At 29.9% G+C, this 26,701-nt stretch overlaps 2 protein-coding genes across 2 annotated transcripts; one reads left to right on the top strand and one right to left on the bottom strand.

Moving 5' to 3' along the window:
* Nucleotides 1-7,152: 7,152 nt before the first annotated feature.
* LOC107949093 (B-box zinc finger protein 21) lies at nucleotides 7,153-9,902 on the top strand. Its single transcript, XM_016883807.2, has 3 exons — nucleotides 7,153-7,533; nucleotides 8,463-8,853; nucleotides 9,479-9,902. The coding sequence occupies exons 1-3, from the start codon at nucleotides 7,345-7,347 to the stop codon at nucleotides 9,484-9,486; spliced, it is 588 nt and encodes a 195-aa protein (XP_016739296.1). The 5' UTR covers nucleotides 7,153-7,344; the 3' UTR covers nucleotides 9,487-9,902.
* A 1,176-nt stretch (nucleotides 9,903-11,078) lies between these two features.
* On the bottom strand, nucleotides 11,079-21,586 carry LOC107949092 (kinesin-like protein KIN-7D, mitochondrial). The gene is made up of 25 exons (XM_016883806.2): nucleotides 21,072-21,586; nucleotides 20,839-20,936; nucleotides 20,461-20,550; nucleotides 20,213-20,265; nucleotides 19,253-19,318; nucleotides 18,742-18,795; nucleotides 18,433-18,492; nucleotides 18,078-18,156; nucleotides 17,879-17,946; nucleotides 17,652-17,708; nucleotides 17,457-17,561; nucleotides 17,051-17,155; nucleotides 16,725-16,832; nucleotides 16,503-16,634; nucleotides 16,236-16,415; nucleotides 15,633-15,848; nucleotides 14,822-14,959; nucleotides 14,345-14,464; nucleotides 14,161-14,211; nucleotides 13,977-14,024; nucleotides 13,662-13,805; nucleotides 12,653-13,360; nucleotides 12,348-12,477; nucleotides 12,126-12,239; nucleotides 11,079-11,419 (listed from the first exon to the last, which is right to left on the bottom strand). The coding sequence occupies exons 1-24, from the start codon at nucleotides 21,410-21,412 to the stop codon at nucleotides 12,154-12,156; spliced, it is 3,237 nt and encodes a 1,078-aa protein (XP_016739295.2). The 5' UTR covers nucleotides 21,413-21,586; the 3' UTR covers nucleotides 11,079-11,419; nucleotides 12,126-12,153.
* Between the last annotated feature and the right edge of the window lie 5,115 nt (nucleotides 21,587-26,701).

Below are 26,701 nucleotides of genomic sequence, written 5' to 3'. Positions count from 1 at the left end.
GTTTCCTTAAGAGTGCAATGTCCCTTACCATTGCACCTAACACTTGTTGGTAAATGGATCAGATGATGATGAAAAGCATCTTAGCAATTATATGACCTTTACATCCCAAGTTGTATCAACAATTACAATTGACTCAAACAACTTGAGTGATAATAATGTTAAATTTATTAGTGATTTCAACTGGGGTTAGGTGCGCAAGATAATTTTTTGTATATTTTTTTGAATTATGTTTATTCACTTTTTGAATTTTAATAATATTTTTTCTTCTTTTTTTGAATTTTTATGTTTTTTTTTGAATTTTTAGAATAATTCAACAGTTATCCACATGTTGCTCTTTTATTCTTGCCACCAACATTTTCAAAAAAATAAAAGAAATTATATCATTCATATTTATCAATTTGTACAATATTTGTCAACTTTAGATACCAATGTGATCTAAATAAAAAGTACTAATTTGAGAAAAATTCCTAAATTGAAGAGCTAATCTACATATTATGCCTAAAAATTTTAAGAAATTAATCTTTTATGTGGTTATAGCTCACCATTAACTCTTTTAAGGAAGTTACTCTAAAATCTCCCAATGCAATCAATCTTTTCTTTGAGCGGTAAATGATTTGTGACTTTCACCTTTTTAATAGGATGTTCAAATTTTAGTTAAAATTGTGTTAATCAATCGAATCGATTTAATTCGGTTAATCAGACAGTAGTTGAATTTAGTTTTGTTAGAGATTAATTAATAATTTTTGAAAATTTTGGTTATCGATTAATTCGGTTAGAAATCAATTAATTAATCAATTAACTAAACTTAATAATTATGTAGTGTTTCAAGACTTAAAATTTCGGTTAATTCAGTTAACTTTCAAGACAAATGAACATCATCAATGTATTTTTTTATATGTTTTATACTTATTTTAACCAAAAGGCAAAGACACATAAATTTTGATTCGGTTAATTTTTTTTGAAAAAATTTCGATTCGGTTAACGATTAAAAGATTATATAATTTGTTTAATTTGGTTAATGCTAGTTCGATTCAATTAATAACTGAACCGGCCGTTTGAATGCCCCTACTAATAAAAGTCCATTTATGGGTAATTTTCATATAAAGCACCTTTTAATATTTGATTATTAACTTCTTTAATTGTTTGAATAAATTAACACTATAAAATTTTGTTATTTTAGCTTTTCTTTTGTGATTGTTATTATTTTTTTTTTCAAATTGATAAACATAAGGCAATAATTTAGTATACCTCTTAACCTGTCCAATAATTGAGTTTCCAAAATGAAATTTATTATGAATATATATAAAAAAATAAAATAAAAATTATATTTTATGAAATTTTTAAAATAAAATAAAATTTCTTCAATATCAATGGTATAGGTCCTAGATAAAGCTGTTCACATGTTTGGTTTCAATATTATTTTTTTAGGGTAAACTCCACCAAAGGTTACTAAATTATTAATATATTTACGTTTTGGTCACTTAACTTTAGAAAGTTAAAAATTGGTAATTGAACTATTCGAAAGTTTTTATTTAAATAACTGGATTATTAAGTTTTTTCTAAAAGAGATTGGTTAGTGAGTTCCAAGTGACGATTCGACAATCAGTACGATGGATCAATGCCCATCGACTTGTAAAATAACATATCTTAAATCCAAGTCAATCTGACAATCAACATCTGAGATCAAATAAGAAAATTGTTTAGATTTTGGTTTGCAGATTCATGATATCAACTTCGTTTCGTGGAAAAAAAAACTGAATTGTAAAAGAGAAGGGAGAGGAAATCTTTCTATTGGTGCAGGCGGTGTGAACAGAAAATGGCTATACAACAACAATTTTGACAACCCAATAACTCAAATGAAAACTTTCGAATAGTTCAGTGATGATTTTGTAACATTTTGAAATTGAATGATTAATATGTAAATTTACTAATAATTTAGTGATCTTAGGTGTAGTTTATTGTTTTTAAAAAAAAATTATTTAATTTTAGCATGTGAGAAGCATTGAAATAATAATAATAATAATAATTCAAAAGTGCAAGTTCTCTTTTTCTCTGCCTTGTCATTCTTTCATCTCTCATGGTTTTTTTTTTGTTATTTTATTTTATTTTATGGTGACAAGTTGCTTAATCTCCATAATTTTAGTTGTCTTTTAATATTCTTACAAGATCACCCATATCCAACTCTGAAAAAGTGTTATTTGTCGTTGTATGTAATAATTAGATTAGAGTGTAATTATTAAGTTATTAATTATATTTATTATTATAAATAATTTTAGTTTTTCAAATAGGTTTAATTGATGAAATGTAATTACACTATTTATAATCACATAATTTTAAATTTTAAAATATTAATTATTATTAAATTTATTAATAATATTTGTGAAAAAAATTCTAAATAAATAATAAAATTTAAAATCAAATCATTGTATATAATATGTTAGTCCATAAAAATATATCAATAATACAATTGCTAATAAAATTAAGAAAAGAAATTCTATGCAATTTTATCTAGGGATAAACGTCAAAACTATACATGAACTTTGATCTAATATGCAATGTCATACACAAACTTTGATTTTATGCGATTTTATACATGAAAATTTGAATTTGATTCAATTTTCACAAATCACTAACAATATTATCAAATTAACACCATATTACATTGGTATATTACATACACAAACAATTATACTAATCCGATATAAAAATAAATGTATGTATTTGTAATAGCCTAAATTTTCAGCAGTGTCGGAACAGTGATTCGAAATCACTAAATCCGAAAAATGAGTAGAAAATATTATTAATTTAGTGAATATAAGTTAGATATGAAGTTAAGAAAATTTTTGAAATAGCGAATAGTGGACTAAAAATAAATATTAAAATAATTAGAATCGAAAACAAGGTATCGAGACTTTGAAAATTTTAAACCGAGCCATAAATATTTTTATAAATATTTACGGAGTGTTAATAAGTTAGTATTAAAGTTTCATCAAGAAATTTTAAAGTTTCGATAGTTAATTGAATAAAAAGAACTAAATTGTAATAAATGTAAAATTTTGAGAAATGATTAAATAGCTTAAATGATAAAAGAAAGAGGGTTCAAAAGGCAAATAGACCCAAGGTTTATTTGGGCTGGACGGCAAGGGCATAAAATCAACAAGAAAATAAGGAGAATTAAAGGTAAAATTGGAATATTGCAAAATTTAGTTAATAAAGCTAGGACTAAAGTGGAATTATCTAGATTTCTCTTTATTTTTCTGCATTCTCATCAGCAAAAACACCATGGAAGGGTTTCCTTAAGCTGTTTTTTCATATTTTTACTGCAAATCGAGAACCCGAAGCAAATCGAGGAAAAGAGAAAGTAGCTGATTAGTCCCTGAATTTTCACAAATTTTTGAAATCGACCCAGGTAAGTTCATATGACTGAAATTTAATGATTAAATATTAATTTTATGAATTATATAATGTATGATGAGATATATTTATTAATTAATTGAGAATAAAATGACAATGCAAAAACTGAATAAATGATCAAATTGAGCGGAATGTCGGATTTGAGTATTTCTAATCAGTGACAAGTCAAAAGCGGTAGCCTCAGCTACACATATCTGATTAGTGACAAGTGACAAGCGATAAGTGGTAGCTTTAGCTACACTTATCCGATCAGTGACAAGTGACAAGTGATAAATGTGATCCGTGTAAGACCGTGACAGGACTATGATTTCGAAAAGTGATAAGTGATCATACGCAAGACCATAGTTATACTATGGCAAAGTGAAAGTGAAGTACCCAATTTTCCGTAACCGTTCCTTAATTTGATTAAGAATGGTATGTGACAAATGGGCCCAAAAGAATTAAAGGAAATGAATAAGTGGTAGTGAGTTTATACAAGGGAACTCATCAATGATTGTGGTTGACAGGTGAACTTAATAATTCTGTATATTGTATAAGTGTCTGAATATTTGGTAAGATTTATGTTTTATGCCTATGAACTTACTAAGCTTCTATAAGCTTACTTGAGTGTATTCAATGTCTCTTGTAGATTGACGTGGAAGTATACAGAGGATCAGATCAACATAGAGGATCACACTATCCAGATTACCTCCGGTAGCTTTTGTAAATTTCCTTTTTGATTTATATGGCATGTATAAGGTTTGATGATTATATAAATGCTAAGACTTGTTTAATGAATATACATTAAAGTAAAGAGTGATGAATATGTTAAATGGTATAATTATAATAGAAGTATAATTTGGTATCAAATTGGTTAAAATGAATTGGTTGGTTGGATTCGTCTCAGTTTTAAATTTGTAGGGAATGTTAGATATTTATAAATGGGTTATATTGAGCTTATAAAAAAATCCTATGGTTTTGGTTTAATTCTGGTTTGGTCCCGAAGTATGTTTTGGGCTTTAGAGGCCCATCTAAAGGACATTATGACATATTTCGGTAAATAAATAGTATTTAATTTGTAATAATGGAAAATTAATTGGTAAATTCCGGTGATGCCTCGTACCCTATTTCGGCGACGAATACAGGTAAGGAGTGTTACAGTATTCATTTTTTAAATGTGTACAACTGAATCAAGATTAAAGTTTCATGTATACATATGAATCATAATTTAAGTTGCATATATATAATTACACCAGATCAAAACTAATATATTAAATTACATATTAGACCAGAATTTATGTATAAATTTGATATTTATCCCTTTATGTAGTTTGAACCTTCTTCATTGCGAATTATTGCTTTGAGAACAATATCCTCTTAAAAAGTGCAAAAAAAAAATTATTTAATGTCATATTTTATTAAAAAAATTCAACATCTAAATATTTCAATCAAAAGTATATTCAATATATATAATTATTTAATTCATAGACAATTTTTTAGGCAACTAAGAAAGAAAGAGGGGAGGTACAATTTCTTTTTTTAGTGAAAAGTGTAAGAAAGAAAGAGGGGAGGTACAATTTCTTTTTTTAGTGAAAAGTGAAATTTACAAAACTAAGTTACAAGATTGGAAAATGGAATACAAAGATTTTTCTATTTATCAGCTTTGATGAGTGTTGAGATTGCTTCGGGTTTCAATTAGTTGTAGCTCTTCCTTTTCTTCAAAAGTCAATTTAACTATAAAATCAACACATTGATTTTGCTCCTTAGGAATGTAGCGTAGGAATCAACTGCTTTCTTGAGATAGGATGCGGTGTATCCTTTTGATTAGAGCAGAGTGTGAGGTCTTCGAGACACATCCGTGAATAACTTTAATTGGGGGAGGTACAAATTTTAATTGCTTAGGCAAGATATTAAAATTACTCATAAAGTGTGCTTATATTAAGTTAGGAAATATGATCATATATTTTAAATCAAGAGAAATGATTGTATAAATTAGGGGCGTTAGGTCATTTTATATCCCTTTTTTCAATTATTTAATGACATTTCAATAATTCTTTTCATATCATTGATACAATTATGTATCTAAACCCGAACATTGACCCTCGATCCTAAACCTCGAATTTAGAATCCAAAACTTTAAACCTTGAACTCTAAAAAAAATATTAAAATTATGTATTAATGACATGAAAAAATTTGCTGAAATATCATTAAGTAATTGGAAAATAATACAGGATAACTTGGTGCCCTAAATACAATTTTAAATTCAATTATAAATATATTAATTAATATATATTAATTAATAATAAGATAAAGAAAAGCTTTCGACTAATAATGTTTTTTATTGTAGAGATCTCATCCAGTACCAACCTTTTATAAACAGTTTATTTCAAGGAAAATTCACAAACTGAAAATTTAAATTTAGTTCATATATTTAAACAATTATATTTTCATAATCATATTCCACATAAAACAAAACATTTTTAATAATAAACAATAATAAAAAAATATTTAGTATATTGCGAGTGGAATTTTTAGATTCTACAAACAGAATTAAAAGGTTGACAAGTTTTTTATAAAGACATAATAAAATATTTTTAAAAAAGAGATATAATAATTTTTTAATACTGCTTGTGAAATAATAAAAAAAAATACGTAAATTTACCAAATATTAGCCCAATATGAATTATATGATCTGAGAATATAAATATTTAATTTGAAAGAGATAAGAATAAATCTGTTGAAAGATTGAATTATTTATCTGTTATTTAAATTTAATTATAAAAATAATAAATATTAATAAAAGAATTTTAAAAATAAATTTTTATTTTGTAAATGCAAAATCACATCAATATCAGAATGACAGTGAGAGGCAACCAAGTTGAAACTCCATAAATTATATATTATTAGGAAAAAAAAAACTAAAAAGGAAACAAAGAGAAAGGGGACTAATAATGTGATTTGGAACTACCAGTAAAAAGTTTATATGTTTTAAGTAAAAGTTCGAGTCTAAGAAAATAATATTGGGAGAGTTTTACTTTTATTTAATGATCGATCTAACTTGAAATAGCATATGTTAGATCAAGTGGTAAAGAGTTTGATATCTTTTAAGTAAGATTTTGAGTTTGTGTTTTGTAAACGAAGAAAACAACGTGGGAAAAGCTTTACTTCTTATTTAATGGTCTGACCTAACTTAAAATAACATTAGTTAGATTAAGTGGTAAAAAGTTTGATATTTTTTAAATAATATTTTGAGTTCGAGTCTTCTTGTGAACGAAGAAATCAATGCTGGAAGAGCTTACTCCTATTTAAGAAGAGTTTGATCTAACTCCCAAGGCGAAGAGAATAGTAGGTAGGGGCTTTGTCCTCCTAAAATAAAAAATTGTTGCTTTAATCCTTTCAAAATTTATAAAATTTGAAATTCAAAATGCTAGAATTTCAATTTAATCTTTCTGAAAGCCATAAAGATATAATTCAATACAATGATGAAATTACATTTTGACTCTCGTAAAAATATATATAACTTAATTTTGACTCGCTAAAAAGAATTCTAACTTTATCGTTGTTAGCTCTACTCGAAATTTAATCGAAATCCAATGTAGATATAGAATAATATTTAAAATAGAAAAAGTAGTAGGCATCTAATATTCTATCCAATAATCCAGAGGTTTCTTCAAAGTCATATATATATTTATATATGTCAGTTTATCTCATAGCATTGCATGTAGAGCTTGCCCATACTCCCATTGTACCTTTTTGTCTGTATTTTTATTCCTTTTATCAGTTTCCACTTGCTCGCTCACTCACTCACCAGCCCCATTGTATTGCATATATGTGTTGTGTATATATATATACATGAATGAATTATATCGAACGGCATTGAAACAATAATATATCATTTTACATATATAAAAATATGGACAGGGTTTAAATTTTTAGTTTTTTTATGCAGATATGAAGATTTGTTGTGATGTTTGCAGCAAAGAAGAAGCCACCCTTTTCTGCTATCCAGATGAAGCTGTTCTTTGTGAAGCATGTGATGTTGGTGTTCACCATGCTAATAAGCTTGCTACTAAACACTGTCGTTTCCCTCTTCTAAACCCTAATTCCTGCAATGGTTCCCCACTTTGCGACATCTGTCAGGTTTGTAACCTATGTCTTTTCCTATATAATTAGAGGGTTAATACACACCTACATAGTAGAAATATACTTGCACTGTACACGCATACACTACGTCTAAACAAACTGTCCAGATAAAGGCATATCGACCTGCTTCTTAGATGCTTGACCTCTTGTGGGTGCTACACTTTAGTCCAATTTGTAGCAAAAATTAGGTTAACACTAAGATGTTTAGAATAAAACTTATGACAATTGAATTTGATATTATTTGAAAAAAAAGTTAAAATTATGATTTGAGCACTTTTTGAAAATCTCTTATTTGAACATTTTCGAAGATGTTTGACCATTATTTTATCATTTTGAAAGATTTACCCCTCCCCCAATTTGAGTATTTAGCCACTTAAAAACGGAACGTTCTAATTGAGTTTTCAAAAAATCAAAGCCAAAAGGTTGGGATAAAATTAAAATATTTTGAGAGTCCAAAGTTTAAAAAAAAATGCGCGGTCAAGATAGCTTAAATTGAATACTTAATTTTTAGGAAGGGCCAAATTTTTTGAGTTTTTTTTATTTAACGAAGGGGCTAAAAAAATTAAATTAAAATTTTAAGATTTAAGAGGGGTTAAAAATGAAATTAGACAATTTAACTAGTAGGGTTGAGCATATAACCTTTTAAAATAAATTAATCAAATTGTAAATAAGTATATAATTATTATAAGTGTTGAAACTTTTGTTGATACCTTAGATCCAAACTGATTGTATTTATAACAGGGGCAGATTTAGATCCTAAAATGAATTTTTTTTTAATTTAATATAAATTATTAAAATAACGAAATTATATTTTTATTATCACAAAAATATATAATTTAATTCTGCAGCAACAAAATGTCTCACTTCCGCATAAATTTATTGGGTTTAAGAAATCAATTAAAATGGAAATCGATTTTACATTGCAGGAGAGACGTGGGTTTATATTTTGTAAAGAAGACAGAGCAGTACTTTGTATGAAATGTGACCTTTCAATTCATAGAGCCAATGAATTTACACAGAAACATAACAGGTTTCTTCTCACCGGTGTGAAGCTCTCTTCTTTAAACCCGATTTCATACTGCTCTAATGGGGTTGATGATGAGAGTAAAAATTTGCAGTGTTCAATTTCTAACAATGAAATCTTAAGCCCTGCTTCCATTGAGAAACCATTGGGGGTTGAAGATAATTACAGTAACAGTGACAATACATCGGTTTCAACCACCAATAATATGTCGGAGTATTTTATGGAAACAATTCCTGGTTGGCTGCTTGATGATTTTCTTCACCCTTCTTCACCTGCTAATGCCTTCTCTTACGGTAAGCTTTAATTTAACTCTGTTTTAGAGATTTTTTTTTTGAAGAGATGCATGCTTTTGGTGGTTTGTGAGTTTAGGACTTTTGGTGAAGCTATTTTGATTGTGGAGTAGATGTTGATTTTTTTAAGAAATTTTATTATTGTTCCAAAGTTGAGTTGAGATTTTTGTATCATAACTTTGCGGGGAGCTCAAATGCTTGAAGAAGCTGTTTAAGATGTGATTACTGAGTACCCAACCTATACAATATAGGTCTGTAGAGGAGAGGCATGGTAGGTGATCGTGCACCATGCAAAATCTTCCTGCTCCCTTTCAATAAACTCGAGTCATAAATAGGTTTTCATAAATAGGTTTTTTTAAGAAACTTAAGTTTATCCTAGAATTGAGAAATAACTCGACCCAATAAACTTAAGTTTATCCTAGAATTGAGAAACAACTCGACCCAAAGGTAATACTAACCTATTAAAGGATATGTTAATTTTGAACGAGCGATACTTATAAGATTTCTTCAAAAAAATTAACCTCTCTTCAACAAAATTCATAGTATAATTCAAATAATGTGCTTGCAAGTATTAATATTTCATTTATACTAATTAATGAATCATTTATGGGAATTTAATTTCATGCAGATTTTTGAGCTGGTGAAGGGAAGAAATTTGAGAATAATGACTTTTTTTTTCTTCATTAAATATATGAAGCAATTTGGGTAAGCCAAAGTTTGGTCATCTTCAGTTTCCTCTTTTTTTATTGGTCGAAAAGATAAGGTCGATGGAGTCAGAGAAGTTCAAAGAGACAAATGTTTTGAATTTTGGCTATGGATGAAACGGTAATTACGGTGAACGTTTTCTAACATTTGAGTTGGAGTTTCAGATATGTCCATATGGAATGTTTGTTCGATCCGTTTGTCTTTGGATTTTGGATTTTTCTTTTTCGGTTTTTCCTTTTGTTTTTCAGCGATTTTCCCGTTGTTCCATCGGGTTTTTTTTTTGTTATATATATTCAGCAAAGATTAATATGTATTTGTACCTACTATAATTTAAAGTTTTTAGTGAATTGACGGTGTTTCTTTTTAAAAATCAATCAATTTTTATTACGAAAACGGAAATTACAAGTAATTTTGTAGCTCTAAAGAGAGGTTGAAGAACTAATTCTTTCAGAAATTATTATATAGATCTTTCTTACTAGATCATCTTTAGTCTCATTCAATGGTAATTTTTTTCATGTAATTAACATATAATTTTGGTAATTTTTTACCTAAACCTCAAACATTTAACATGAACCCCAAACATTGAATCCTAAATCTTGAATTCCCTAAATTCGGGTTCAAAGTTCTAAGTTCTAAGTTTTAGGTAAAAATTTATTAAAATTATATGACAATAACATGTAAAAAATTATTAAATTATCATTAAATAATTAAAAAAAATCATAAATGATGTGATAAAATAGATTCATAAAATAATTTCTTCAATCCTCTGGACAAGTCCCATGCAACAAGTGCTTGGCAATATAATAGTAAGCCCTATTGAGGAAAAGGAAAATGAGCAATTACAATTCGAAAGAATGATGGAGTTAAGTTCATCAAAAATGGAAGCAAGGCGAAATAATGGTATTTTCAATCATGCCGAACACAAATGTGAAATTACTAAAAAAGATTTTATAGCAATAAATATAATTTTAAAAGTATTTTTATCATTTTACGTACTACTTTTAAAAAATAATTTAAACTCACGATGTCAAAATTTTACTTCCTTCAATTTTATCATTTCAATTAAAACTACATTTAATTTTCACATTAATTTTTTTTATAAAATTATTACATAATTTTTATCATTCATGTATCACAATTCAGTTTAATGTAAATATTTTTCTAGGAAAGACTTAATATAACATTGCCAATTTCAAATATCAAATTAAATCCAAAAAAATTAAGCACTAAATTAAAAAAATATCAAGTTGGAAAAAAATCATACCATTAATAAAAGAAACCTAACATCATAAAGAGGGGTACAAACTAAACCCGAGCCATTAAAACCATCCTAACACGCCTAAGACCTCCATTAGCAACAATAGAAGAATCAAACATCAACAAATGAACTAAATAAAAAGGAAAAGAAGCAAAATATCAAGGGTTTACATACAAACATATTATGCACCGTCAAGGATAGAAATTCAATCATCAATTCATCACTTTTAAATTTTAGTTTTCTATCACGAAAAAGGAGATCTGAATTATGAACAAACAAAAAAAGAACATTTTATAAAGTATGAAAACCCACTTCATACGAGGCGTAAATCATTTATGTACAAAACAATTTCCAAGTTTAATAATCACACTCCCTTTGCTGCAAATTTAAAACTATGCAACAGCTTTGTATCTGAATTTCTGCATTTAGTGATTTTTACCCCTTCTTTAGAAACCTTTTTAATCTTTAATAAATCTCTTTTTTTTTTTTTTACAGCCCAGAGTGAGGTAGAGAACAAACTATTGACATACCTTTTAAACAGTTACAAATTAATGAAAGAATTACCCCGGTGTACACACTGAAAATATCAAAGACGATCACGAAGCCCTGCAAATAAAACATAAAAATGTCAAAATCAGCCAACGAATGGAGCTACCTCAAATAGAATTTTATATTGCAGACTAGTCTGTCACTATTTAATCGATATACACTTATTTAATCTAATCACAGAAAATATAAAAATGTATTAAAATTTTTAAATGATAACATATTTTTTAACTAAAAGTCAATGAACCAGATCAAGGCAGGTTCAAGTCGGATTTTATGTACAACATTGACCCAAACTCGATTAAATCCGTTTAGATTCACTTATATTTTTTTTATTAAAATTTTTAAAACATAAACAATTTGTTGACTTAAGATATTTTTTTCATATTTACATTAAAAGCGTGACTTAATTAATTTTCGTATGACATAAATTATATAATATAAATAAATAAATAAAACATTAGGAGCAAGCTCGGGCCTTGGCTATTGGAGCTCAATTCTAGCCACTAGTTTAAACGGTTTTTTTTTTCTACCTAAAGCTCATTTTTTATGACTGATAATTCTATTCAAAACCTCCAAACATCAAGTCAACTTTTAATTTTAAATGAATAACCCGACTTTTGATGAGAACTATTTTGAATTAGACCTCAATAAGCAAAATTTTCTTAAAAGTCCAACCTGACTCCACTTAGGTTCGTTTACTTTAAGCATGACTTGGGTTCATCTCTAAAGGTAAGTGGAATAAAAAAAAATCTATTAGCATGACCTTGACTAGGAGGGTATCAATAGCTGTGTCAGGAAGTGAATGCAAAAAGCCTATCCGCAATCATTGTGCGACAAATTGGACACTCGGAACAAGCAAGCGAACATGATTTACATACTGCAAAAAAAAAAAGAAAAAGAGCACAACATAAGCATTTCGAAATATACTGTTGATAAGCACGAACTGCAAAAGTAAATAATAGTATGGGGTTTGAAAGTGACTTACAACAAAAATGCCGACAAGGGAGAAGAATTGCTGCATTTGGTGATTCGAAACATACTTTACATAAATGGGAATGGGCATCTCCATTTCCAACGGAGTTGAGTTCTTTTTCCTTCATCTCTTGCATTCGTGCCTGTAAATATTTAAAACTTTTTTAAGTTGCAGTGGTCTATCTAAAACCATTAACTATCAGAACTAATACCATTTTTGTTGAGACAGGGTATAAAGACCTTCTAAGGTTACACAAAATATATGAACAAACTTATAAAAAATTAAACATACTTGTATCTGACTGTATAGAAACAAACCTTGAGGCGAAAAACCAGGGTTTCCTTAGGCATTTCAATAGCTGGTTTTGATAACACATCTGACACTTGTCTGTTATTGTCAATGCTGTTTGCCTTTGGATTGTCGGCATTATCAATACTATTACCATGCTGCTCATCTGTATTACTCTCGGGGGTAGCAACTCCCTCTTTTTTCAACTTAGCAACAAGCACCCACATGTTAGCCAAATCATTCTCTAGAGCTTCTTCTCTCTTCTTTGCTTCTTCAACTTTTTTCCTGTATTCATCTTCTATGAATTCTTTCTCGGCTAGTGCAGCTTCAAGAGCTGCCTCCCGTTGTTTCCTAGCCTGCAATTCCATCTTTAGATCATCTAGATCAAGATTCCACAATTCAAAGTCATCACCAGCCGCTCCAGAAAAGTCATTAGAGTGGCCAGAGTGCCGCCCTTTCCTCCCAGGTCTTGTGCTGTCACTATACTTCCGGTTAACACCATTTATAGTTTGATTAGCAGATCCTCTTGCAGCCAATAATTCCTTCTCCAATTTTGCATTCTGCACTGAAAGCCTGGTCACCTCACCAGCTAAATTCTTTAACTCCACAGCAGCTGCAGATGCCAATTCTTTCGCATATGAAGCTTCTTCAGCCAGTTTTTGATTTTGGACACATAACCCACTGTTCTCCTCTGAAAGTTGCACCTGTTCCAGTTTTAGTTTTTCATTCTCGATCTCCTGCATAGATAAACAAAACTTAGATTGATGAGAAAGGGCTATGCTAATGAGAATCAAACCTTTTCCCCTCAACCTGAGAAGGCAATTTTGATGAAATATTCAAGAACAGAAAAAGAGTAAAAACAAAAAGGACAAGCAAATATTAACACATGATTAAAATTATTTGTTTTTGCAGCTATCTTAGAAGTTAGTTACGGAGAAAAACTACTATGTGTAAATAAACCAAATGAAGACCAAAATTTGGGACAACGGAAAGCTAAAGTCATTCATAGTTAGACATTCCCAGCAATAAGTAGATTACCTGAGATTGAATCTTTTTTCGTAACTCATCAGCATGTTCTTCTGATATTCCATGTGCAGAAGATGATAGTTTATTGCCAGAGAGAGATGCCAACTGCTGCTCCAGGAGAGTTACCTTTGCTTGCAATTCTTCATTCTCAGAACACTGCAACAAGCAAAGCCATAAGTGAAATAGTTCTGTATTTATAAATGGAGGAGAAACTATCAGCAGGTGCGAACACCTAAGGAAGTGCCAAATGCTACACTAGATTTTATATTAGACAGATAATCAGCCATTTTATGAATAGAGGAAAAATGACATCAACCAGGCTTTCACCTTGTTTTGCAGTTGTTCTTGCAGGATACGATTATCTGCTGATTTTATCTGTATAACGAAGAAGGATCAACTTCATTACACAATGAACAAAAAGAATCATGTTGAACAAGCCTTAATCAATGACAAAACAGTGCCCATCAATTGTCCAACTCCATAAATCAGAAAATGGAACCAAATCACTCACCTCAAGCTCAAAACTCTTTTCATTACACTGTGTCATCAATTTCATAACTGTCTGTTGCAACAAGAAATCATTTTAGAATAAATTAATTGAAAGCCATGGGATAAAACCCTAACAAAAAATTAACATAAAATAAAAAATACAAGTAGAATAACAAACATTATCATTAACAGTATGATGACACTACCTGCTGCATTTCGACAAACGATGCATTAGAAATTGAAGCTTCCCCACTCTCAATTATGTGTTGCTCTAAATCCCTCATCTGCTTCCTTTTTTCTTGAATCTCTCTTTCCAAATTCTGAATCTGTTTTCAGAAAATATCCACATTAGCCCATTAGGACCCGAAAAGAAAATATGCAAATTTAATATTGAGTATATGGATGCTGGCATACAAGGAAGAACGGAAAGGTTAGCCCACATGGCACTCCCCTTTACATTAATCAGATATCTTATAACCTCATGGATGTACAGATAATGTTAAATTTATAAATTGACTAGAGAATAAGTATTAGTAGTAAAATAGTTCAACCTTTCCTCTTGGACATAGAAAAGTAAGCTACCCTTAAAATACAAACAAACCCTCCAATTCTTCCAGCCACAGGAGCATCCATTGTTGATACCTCAATTAAAATGTGCTAAAGGTAAGACAGAGAAAGAGCACCTGAGATTTCGAGCTATCAGGATCATTTGCAGACTGGTCCAGCAGGCGTTTCAGGGTACTGGAGCTAAATGCAATTTCTCCAGCAAGCACCTTAACTTGCTCAGCAAGAAGGTCCATTTGATCTGATATCATTCCTCCCTACAACCATAGAAGTATTTGCTTTTATCATTGAATTATCAACAGCAATCGTGGAAAACTAGAAATATGAAGGTGATGCTAACATGTGATTCACTGAAGCAATGATGGGGAGATATAGTATTATATTATGATGTGTAAGAACATCTTCACACAACTGTGTTTGTCAGTGCAAGGGAATGTCAAACATCAATTGCAGATATCTAAGCTGGAGAAAGGAAACAAAGCAGAATAAAAATACAAGAGTCAAACAAGCTCTGCCCCCACCTGAAACGATGCTCCTCTACCAGAGAATAAACGCCTAAAAGAGTATAAAAGATAAAAAAAAAACATAGGAATACGCCTAAGAACTGTTTATAACACATTCACATATCATATTCCCAATAAATTCTTAACCAAATAAAAATCTAAAGACACATATTTTGGTAAGCTACACCGAAGGAGAACCACATAGACATACAACCATACATCCTGATAAAATAACAAACAAATGAAATCAAAAGATGGAGAGAACTGAAATTTTAGTCCTAATTACGAGGTCTAAGCCCATACAACTATAAAGTTAAAAGAGAAAACATTAATAAAGGACAATACAAGGAAACCTTTAGGGAAAACATTAAAAACAAGTGTGAGAGAGAGAAAGAGGTTAGAAATAAATGAAACAAGTGAAACATACTGCCAGCAGTTTGGTCCCACTAATAAGTTCAGCCGCTTGAGTTGACTCAGTGGCAGTACTGCTAGTTGGTGAGAGCTCATCATTCCTTCCGCTGGAGGATCTTCTGTGCTTTAACTCATAAGACGGATCAGAAGCAAGCACTGCAATTGAAGTTAAAGGATCTTTTTGATTCTCACTATCTATGACCAACGTATCAGCTCCTTGCCCATCCAGTTTCTAATGAAGAAAATGTGCAAAATATTAACATCATAATCATGTTACTAGACTGAAAACTAAGGCCTACCAAAAAGTTCACATGACCAGATAATACGGTCCAACCAAAGAAAAGTGGACGTGGATAATACAAGTAACAGAGGTATATGATAAAAGAGATACAGATGCATAGCTAGTGTGTAACTCACAAAATTTCCAGGTTATAAAACATATTTTGTTTCATCTTTTCATCATTTGAATAGAATAGGCCAACTGGTCCTTGCTGTGTAATATACTTATACATACAGACATATATATGTGTTAATAGACTATTTGAGTAGTCTTACTTATGATACCATCAGTATAAAAGAATCATGGTTTTTGTTTCACATATTTATGATAAAAACTCACATCATCCGCACCAACAGAATGAATCCTTTGGTGACTCGATACATCACTCAAACCAGATATGGAGTTTTTGGAAGAAACAAGTATAAGCTTGGTAAGCCTCTGGATTCTGCTCATTAAAGCAGCTTTGGCTTCCTCTTCTTCCTCTAATCTTGATTGCATTTTCACCTGACCTTCCTCCAACTGTCTCACAAACAATAAATGGCATGAAGAATACTGTAAATAGTTATGCCCCCAGATAGAAAAATGACTGAAAGGAAAATGCCAGACCTTTTGCCTTAAGGTCATAAGTTCTTCGTGATTAACACCAATAAGCATTCCCTGCCTTAGATGATCAAGTTCTTCTTTGAGGACTGAAATTTCCCTCTGATACTTCTTAATTAATGATTTTTCGTCAATAATCTGTAACGAAATTTAGATTTGAAAGTAGCATAAGGTTGAGTCTTAAATATTATAACTACCCAAGAGAAATAAAGATGAGGCTATAGAGACCTTATTACGTGAGGCATAGATTTCCACCCGCTTTGCCCTGCTTGCAAACTTAAGGGTATTATGAGTTTCCTCCATATTACTAGATGCAGGTGTAACTGTGCAAATAAGCTGTAATTTTGAAGAAAATAATTGCAAAATAGATAAATAACTTTTGTCAGATATTGATAAGGATTAGTAATTGCAAACAAAAAATGACTTGAGATTAGAGAAATAATTGAAAGATAAAGGAAATTAAAATTTAGAGTTGGGAGGAACTAAAATCCAGTTAACCTATAATCATTAGCACATAATGGCCTGTTACAAATAACATATACTGATCAACTCACAGAAACATGTCCATGACCACTTAGTGAAGATTGCAAAAGGCGGGTAAGCTTGGAGTCTCTATACGGAACATGGGATGCTTTTCCTTCACTTAGCTTTCCTATAACCTTCAAACGAAAACCAGATGATCTAATTATAAGACTAGAAAATTAATAGTCAGAAATCAATTCCATCCGCTCCAGAATTGTTATTGCCATCAGTAATTAATGAAGACAGATGGAGAAAATAGAGAACTTTGTGATTCAATTTTTGTTATCAACCGACTTTATAGAAACTATAATCCTGCAGATTAGTTGAAGGAACATGCTCAAGGCTTTGTATGTTTTACCCTTATAATAGACTGAAGGTGTTCAACATGGGAAAGTAATAAATGTTCATCAATGGAAAATGTTAATAGAAGGAACCTACAGTTCCAAGAGTCAGAAGACTTTTGTTTATGTAAGATCCTTCCTTCCTTCTTAGCCCAGTTGTCTCAGTTTTTGAACTCTCAGATCCAGCTAAATCAATCAAATTCTGGATAAGGGAACATCGACAGTACCAAGTCAAGCCATGAATTCTAGAGAAATATTTTTCCTGAAAAATGACAGATGGACTATATCATACAAGTTGAGAGAAGACCACTCCATCGTATTCGTCACCATGAGCGCTACTCTCGATCATCTGCAAATTTGTCAGGAAAGAAGGGGTGTGTACAATAGAGTTATCCATTCTGATTCAGAAACACCAAAAAATCAGACATCTAAAAACTCCAACATAAACTACACAGGGAATCAACCAAATTTAAGATTTGCCCAATGAAATGAGAAAATTCCTACATCAAGAATGTATACCAGGGTGAATATAGTGTGACTTCGGCTACTAAACAGATTGAAGTTATTTGAGCCAACATGACGATGCTCTGCTCAAAAACATACAGAAGGAAACTTAGTAGAAAATATCTCACTGATAGATCATTCATTTCATATAGCATGGGTAAGAAAATAAAGGAAGAAAAAGGCAGGAAAGGAGCAAATGAACCCCAGAAAGCACCTTCCCCTGCAGCAATGAAAGAAAGAACATGACCAGGAGACAAAACCACTTCTTCCTTTATACCCTCCACGTAAGTTCCCTGGAAAGATAATGCTAATATGAGCAAGAGTAAGAAACTGATGCACATTGATTGCAAGCCATTCCAACAGAAACTATATTGAAACGTTTCTTACAATCTCAACCAAAACCCACCCAAAAGTAAAAAATATATATTATAAAAAAAGATTCATTAGGTTGATATTAGATGTGAATAATGGTGTGTTTATGTGCACATGACTTTTTTTCAGAGAATGAGACCAAGGTCATAAACCATATAAAAACAATGCAAGAATTTGAAATAAGTTGAACAAAAGACCTGGGCATCTTCTCTAACACGCAAATTCTGACCAGTTGGATCAAGTAAGTCATTTATCACCTGATGTCCGAAGCAGAATAAAACAAAATCATATTAAAAGAAATTATAGCTTAAAAGGAAAGGAGCTGAAGGCCAGAAATAGAACCACACAGTTTATAGAATTAACAGCTAAAGAAAACTGTTCTCATTAAAGTACCACCATAAAATAAACAGTAGCAGTAGATATGAAACCTGAAGAAAGAAATTCTAACTTCAATTGCCATGTGATCAACTTAACCATAAACTTATAAGTATAAATCAGTAACACACCTCATTGTAGATTTCAAGATATGACACGCGGAGTAAGAATTCCCGCCCTGGAGTCTGAATTATAAGCACAGTTAGTCATTCAAACTTTATCCACATAAAATTGTGAGAGTAAATAATTGAAAGCAAGTAAACTATGCTACAAAAGCAAGATGAAGCACAAATAAAACTTCAGATTGGATTGAAACATAAAATACAAACAAATAAATAAATCCTCGGGTTATAAACGACAATTAAAGAACAGTTATTAGTCAAGTGCTGAGGCTAACTTCAATATAGGAATGTTGTCCCCACTGAAATGGTTCAAAGCATAACATGTTACCAGAAGGTCTATAAGTAGCGAAGTATAATTTGAGGAGAAAATGGGGAGGTTTTATCAGAAGGGAGCCAAGTGGTAGAAGTCAAACAGGAACAGGTGTAGCATAAGGAACAAAACGTAATGAAAAGGAATGGAAAATTGCATTAATCTGATAGTTCTGTAATTAGTCCTAATCAACAATGCCGGAATACTTACATCTTGGATGATGCTGAACACATCCTTTATTGCCAACGGAATGATACCAGGAGCATTTTGATCTCCCTGTGCATATTATCAAAGAGAAAAGTCAATGTAAGATGACAGGAAGTAGTAATATTGTTATATGACAGGATACACAACAGATTAATACAAAGGAACGGAAGGAAAATAGTTGATCATTCTCAGGATGCATCATGTGATTGAAATATTAATATAAATAAAAATTCCCAACAGCATATTACTAAAATACATTTTCCAATAAAGAAGGTCAAATGAATATAAAGTTCTAATGCAACAAAACATACCAGATAAAAGTTGACTGGTAATACCGTAATACATTGAACTGAATGCAAATACTATTCTTTCTCTTTTGCTTTTTGTGTGGTCTATAAGAGTTGTGGAGAGTATGAAATTTGAAACTAACAATGAAGATATGGTTTGATTTTGTTGCTACTTCTATACAAGTAAATATTTTTTTCGTAATTAATAAATACTTTCCTTAAACATTGCTTGTGCTACATATGTGATTTCTTTCTGGGTGGAAAATTTTATCAGATTTAGGAGTAGGGATTAAGGTTCTCAAGAGTAATTATCAACCATAAACACAAAGCAATGAAAAGAACTCATCTAATTAGAAGCGTTTAATCTGAAAATCTATGCTAATTGTAACTAAATAATTGCTTCTATTTGTTGAGGAAACTCCACCGTTATTTATTTCACAAGTTCTTTCCTCAACCGCCCTAACAAGAAAATTCAATCAAATGCAACATATCCAAGAAATTTTGTTTATAGTTAAGTCTATATGTATAGTTATACAACCAAAATTGATACTATAATCAACTAATAGGTCGACTTGACAGAAATATAAGCAACAATAATTTTAAGAATTCCTATGATAATCCAAAAAAAATTAGTGGGAAGTTAAAAGAAGTACTTTGAGGAAGCAGCTAGACTTACATGCATAGTGTGCGTCTTCCCACTACTAGTAACACCATAAGCGAAAACAGTTCCTATAATTCATACAAGCTAATATTAGCTTCCATTAGATACAGCATATAATTTCAGAATTGAAACTGACCTACATTTTCTTGCAACATGACAATAAATGACTTTGAATCAAATAATCTTAGAACTTTTCAGTTTAAATTCAATTAACACTCAACTCAATGAAATTAATATAAGTTCCGGTAATTTAATTCCCATACCGTTTACACCTTCCATTGCAGCTTGCACTACAGGTCTAGCAGCTATTTCATAAACCTCTTGAGAAGTTGCATGAGGTCCGAATACTCTATCTGTCAAAAAGTAAATCCAATAATCATATTATATCCGCACTCATTGCCAGGCTTAAACGTCAAATTTGTGCCAAACTATTTCGACCAAAAATTTTAGCAAATCTTTATTAACTATACTCTGATTACCTAACACCATCCAAATCCCCAACAAAATTGTACAAATTTCTTCATTTATTTGCTATCGTTCTCAAAGATATATACTCATGAAGACCAGATATTGACAATAAAATGTAGAAAGAAAATTAGCAATGAATTTCATTCCTAAAAGTCAAATCAATAGGCAAGTACCAAATGCGTAAGCTGTCGCTGGATTATACTCATTTCTCACAGTCTTATCCCCGTCAGCGTACCACGAAATCTCGTCCCCTCTCTGGAATTCCCTTTCACTATAGCCAGAGAAAATAAAAATGAGCAAACAAACCAAATAAATTGCAGTACCTGAAAATTAAAACTCCTACAACAATCAAATCGAAAAAATCCACAACTTAGATCGAATCAGGTCCTCTCAGATCTACACTCACTTCAACGGCCGAAACCGAATCGTAACCGAAATACTATCCCCCGATCTCGACGTTTCCAACGGTTCGCCTATTATCTCCTCCGGCGCGTGAGCCACTGGTGTACTAGCATTGTAACCGCGCGAGTCATAGTACACCGAATCAGACTTTGACCGACTCGTCGTCCTGGATCGAGAATCGTATCCACCTGCCGAGTTTAAGTAGGAAGACGCCGACGACGAGCACGTGCGAGGTATTAGTTTGTTGCGTACAAACGAAGAAGTAGAAGAAGTAGATGAAAACGGACTTGGAGGTTTCCGATGCGAAAACGGCGACCTGCTTCTTGCTCGAGAAGAAGACGCCATTTCGGAGTGCGCGTGTGTGAGAGAGAGAGTTTGTAGTTGGTGACCCGGTCAAAGAGAATGCGTGACAAAATTAACAAGAAGAAGAAGAAGAGAATTGTATCAATAAGCTCACATGGCTTCACACACAAAAAGCTTGAAATTGAAATGAAGGATTCCAAATAATGACTGGTGGGAGAAGCGGACATGGATCTGTCTTTTGTAATTTTTAAGTTTGAATTTTATTAAGGTTAAAATATGATATAAGTCTCTCTACTTTTCATGCATTTATATTTTAGTCCCTATATTTTTATTTTTACAAATTTAATCTCTACTTTTTAGTTTTTAAACTTCAGATCCAATTGTTACTAAGTAAGTATTTTTGTTTTTTAGTTCAAAACATAAAACCAAAAAATTGAACAAAAATTTTAATAATACTAATAATTGAGTCTAAATTTTGAATTCCGAAAGTAGAGGAATTAAATTCTTAAAAATAAAAGTATAGAGATTAAATTTTAAATTTATAAATAGTACAGGGATCTATGGTAGATTTTGACCTTTTATTAAATTTGAATTTCTTTCTTTTTTACGGTGGAGTGACGTGGAAGGTGGGAAAGGAGAGTTTAAACGCAGTGAAATTATGCCGCCAAATAAGCGGGAATAACAGCGTGTGTGTGTGTGGAGAAAAAAATAGGAAAAAACCACAACTATAGAATTTCTATTGACTTTAGTTTGAATAATAATTAAATTCATTTTAAAATTTTTTTTGGCTTAATTTACTATTTGGTCCTTAATGTATATCCGTTTTTCTATTTTAGTACCATTCTTTTTTCTGTTGTTCTTTTTTCAATTTTTTAACACTGTTTAAAAAAACTGGTGGTTGTTTTAACTAATAAAATATATTATGGATTTTAATTAAATATATATAAATCTTAAAAAATATAGAATAGCAATAAATATATAAAAATATGTATAAATATATAAATTAAGAAATTCATGGTGCTATTGAATATATATATATTATTTTTATTTAAAAAGGAATAAAGAATATTATTATTAAATTGGATTTTTTTTTGTTAAAATTCCTTTTTACTTACTCTCACTTCATTTCAAAATATCGAAAATTTCTCAAATTTAAAAAAAATCGAAAATATATATTTAATTTGTTTCAAAAAAAATTTACACTCCCTAGTCTCATTTGGAAATTTAGAAATGTCTAAAAAAAATTTTTAAAAATAATCTCATCGGCACACCCCATCTGCCCAGCATCGTTACATGCCGATTGTTTGCACGTCCCTCCAACGCAATCCAGGTCGCACGATCACTCAACTGTTCACCCGACTCCCTTATCAATCGTCAAAACGCTGTTGACGTCGATCTTTTGTCAAATATATGTTGTTTTAAAAAAGTTATAAATGCTTTTAGATTTTTATATTTATGCTTATATTTTTTTATAATTTTTTAAGATTTACGTATTTGTTAAAAATTTCAACATTTTTTATATATATTTATGATTTTTTTATTTTTTTTAAAACTTATATATTTGATAATTTTATAAAAATTTATATACATTTGGAATTTTCATATACTTTTATGGTTTTTAATTTTTTTATTTTTATAATTTAAAATTTTATATATTTGATGAAAGAAAATTATTTTTATTTTTTAACATATACTAGTTTTTTATATATTTATTTCTATGTTTAAAATTTTTAAATTTGTATTTTTTGAGGAAATTTTTTAATTTTTATTTGTTTTTCTATATTATGTTTTTTAAAAATTATATATTTTGTAATTTTTTTATTTATATTTTATTATGGATTTAAATATTTTTTCTGTTTTTTTAACTTTATATATGATAATATATATTCTAAAAACGCTACGTGGCGTGCATTCAATGGCTAAACTACTTAAAACAACCACTATTTTTTAGTCATAATGATAAATCTATCCCCTAGTGTTTACACATTTGTCACTTGGTTCTAATTCTTATTTTTTAATCACTTTGGCTACAACCTTTGAAAATTAGTTAATGTGTTTCTGAATACAAAATTAGTTGGATCTTGAAAATTTAATGGAATTGTCGTGATAATTCATGTGTACTTTATAAATTTAAAATATAATAATAACTATTTAAAAGTTTAACAAATTTTAAAATATTCATAAAAGGTTTTTAAAAAATTGTCCATGTCGGTAATGAAGTACAAGCAAACTGTCGTACAAACTACCATGTCAATGTTATTAAAATTTTAATAGTTCAGTTAACTTTTCCGTCCAAAACTAAGTAATTTGACTAAATGTTGAAGGTTGAAGTGAAAGTGATAAAAAAAATGGAGCTAAGGTGACAAAATAGATCAACATTAGAGGTTAAATTTAGCATTATATCTTTTTTTAAACAATGTTAAAAATTGGACAAAAACTATTGAGTAAATATTTTATATACCAAATTTAATCAAAAAGGTACTTGTTATACCATTACCAATGAAGGACACATGGCAAATCGTCGAATGATCCATGGGTTGCCCATTGGTGGACCCTTTGGTGAATTAGCCTACGGATGGCCAACAACTTACCCTCCACAACTCGCCCCTCATGGGACCACTTAGGCTTAACCATTTCGTACAACCTTAATGATACAGGTCTTAAAGCAAGGTAACCCATGCCATAGACGAGACAACCATGCAACCAGTAATAGCATTGACATCTAGCCAACTTGCACAACCATGCAAGACGTCGTATAGACCTCCACACAACACTACTAGACAGAGGGCAACCCGTTATATAATCTTGGGTGCATGAGGGCATGGGAGTTATTCTTCTTTCCATCACAACCATCACTTTTTTCCCTCTTCCTCTCACTCCCTAAATCCTTCTCCTCAAATAACATCTCCTTCCTTCTATCCCTTACTCCATCAGCTCTCCGCCTTACCTCACTTCCTCCATCGTAATATTTTTGTTGGTAACTCGTATCAACAACACTAAAGTGAGAAAGTGAATATATTTTAAAAATCAAATCGTGAATTAAACATTTATTTTTATTTAAAGTGAATGAAAATATTACATTTTTTTTTTGAGGTTGGAAGATGATGGCAAGATAGGACAATGCTTGGAAGGCCAAAATTATTACTAAAATTAATTTGGTATATTTTTTTGTAATAAATGATTTATAATAATGTTTGGTATATTAAAAAAGTAGGAAAAATCAACATGGTATGTATATGCAAAGATTGAGGAGGCGAGGTCCAATGGTGGAGGAGCGTCGTGGGGAGGACGTGGCTATTGGCTGTATTTAATAACATTGCAAAACCTCACGAGTCAACCAATTATGTAACTACCTTTACGCCAATTCACCATTGTGATTCCTATTCTCATGGACCATATCCATTTCAACAATTAGGATTTGCATTCATGTAACTTTTTCAAAAAAATAATTAAGTTTTTCTTTTCCACTTAATTACGTAATTGAATTTTTAAAATGTATAAAAAAAATATTTTTTTTAGAAAAATCAATTAAGCCACTACTTTTTTTTACTCAATTGGGTATTTAAACTGCTAAAATATATCCAAAAAAGCCTTCAAACTTTTTCAAAAAATAAATTAAGCTCGTTCTCTCTCTCTCTTTCTCTCTCTTTTTGGACTCAATTACCAAAATGCATCAAAAAGACCTTTTGACAGTTAAAGCTAACAGCTTCTAATTTTTTTCAGTTAAACCATTACGTGTCACAACCACGATATGACATGTGACAAAAAATGATAAAAATAAAAATCAATAAAATTTATAAAAATTATAAAAATTATTAAATTTTAATAAAAATATAAGAAACATTTAATTTTATTAAAAATTAGAAAAATATTATAAAATTTTATAAAAACGATAAAAAAATATAAAAAATATAAAATTTTATAAAGTCGTAAAAAATGATAAAAAAGTAGAGAAATATAAATGTCATAAAATAATTATAAAAATTATTGTACCAAAAGAAACATTTTATAATTTTTCTATAACTTTTATTGATTTTTATTTTTTATTATTTTTCGCTACATGTCACACTGTGTTGCGCAACTGCTTTAACTGAAAAAACAACAACGGGGGTTGTTAGTTTTAACGGTCAACTTTAAAGTTAACCTTTGATGTATTTTATAAATTTTTTTATGATTTTTATGATTTTTTATAAAATTTTATAAAATTTATATTATTTTACAACATTCTATATTATTTATATTTTTATTAAAATTTAATAATTTTTATAATTTTTTGCTACATGTCATGTCGTGGTTATGACATGGGATGACTTTAACTAAAAAAAATTACGGTCAATTAACTTTAACAGTAACTGTTAAAGTTTACGGTCAAATCACATTTTTAATGCATTTTGACAATTAAGTGCAATAAAAAAAAGCAGGGCCTTAATTACTATTTTTGAAAAAGTCTAAAGGTCTTTTTTATATATTTTAACAGTTTAAATACCCAATTGAGTGCAAAAAAAGAAGAAGGGGCTTAATTGCTTCTTTTGAAAAAGTTTGACAATCTTTTTTATGTATTTTAAAAAGTTTAAATATTCAATTGAGTGCAAATTAGAGTTATTATTACAAAAGTTTTTTATACAATAATTTTAACATATTTAAATTATAATAAATTTTAACAACGAATTCATACAAAATGATATTAAAAATGAGATCCAACTTATCCTTAGTTTGATAATCCATTAAAATTTTTAATGAAATTTTCTATAACAAATATTAAAAAAAAAACACTTGATAGAAGTTTTTCAATGAAAGAAACATTGAAAAAGATAATTAGTCGCTTAATGAAGAAATATTTTAATTTTATTTAAGAGAAAATCATAATGTATGTAAATACATCAAATTGAAATTAATGTATAACATTGCAATTTGTATCAAAATTGATGTATAATTTTGATATTTATCCTTTAATATTATAATTTGTAGAATAAGTCAAATATTCCCATGTCATTACAAGGAAAGTGTGATTAATCGAGACATTAGAAATATAACAATAGAACAAGTCAAATATTATCATCCTTCCACGAGGAAAGAACGTGATTAATTGAGATGTTATATCGATTGAGTTTTAATTCGGTTGATATCGATATTGTTATAGTATTGAAGACGTGAATTTAAGTATACTTGTAGCACCCCCAAACCCGGCCCAGATGTTAAGGCTGAATCCGACGTGCCACATTGAAGTCAAAAACCCGTGTTCCCTTTTTAGTGTTTTAAAAGCCGACTTTTGTTAAACTAACCAAATGAATGGAAGCTGGGCACCAAGTAGGTATCCATAACAGAGGAGGT

Source organism: Gossypium hirsutum, chromosome A04, assembly GCF_007990345.1.
Source record: "Gossypium hirsutum isolate 1008001.06 chromosome A04, Gossypium_hirsutum_v2.1, whole genome shotgun sequence".
In the NCBI taxonomy this organism is placed as follows: Eukaryota; Viridiplantae; Streptophyta; class Magnoliopsida; order Malvales; family Malvaceae; genus Gossypium; species Gossypium hirsutum.
Note: the sequence above shows the minus strand (reverse complement) of the source record. Positions and strands in the feature narration are given on the sequence as shown.

Bases quoted from the DNA above. Each gene is read 5' to 3' on its own strand.
- LOC107949093 (XM_016883807.2), top strand. From the start codon at position 7,345: ATGAAGATTTGTTGTGATGTTTGCAGCAAAGAAGAAGCCACCCTTTTC. The intron at 7,534-8,462 runs GTTTGTAACCTA...TTTACATTGCAG, and splicing joins CACTTTGCGACATCTGTCAG to GAGAGACGTGGGTTTATATT.
- LOC107949092 (XM_016883806.2), bottom strand. From the start codon at position 21,412: ATGGCGTCTTCTTCTCGAGCAAGAAGCAGGTCGCCGTTTTCGCATCGG. The intron at 16,416-16,502 runs GTCTGGCATTTT...TTTGTGAGACAG, and splicing joins TTATGACCTTAAGGCAAAAG to TTGGAGGAAGGTCAGGTGAA. The intron at 14,025-14,160 runs GTGAGTGATTTG...TTCGTTATACAG, and splicing joins AAAAGAGTTTTGAGCTTGAG to ATAAAATCAGCAGATAATCG.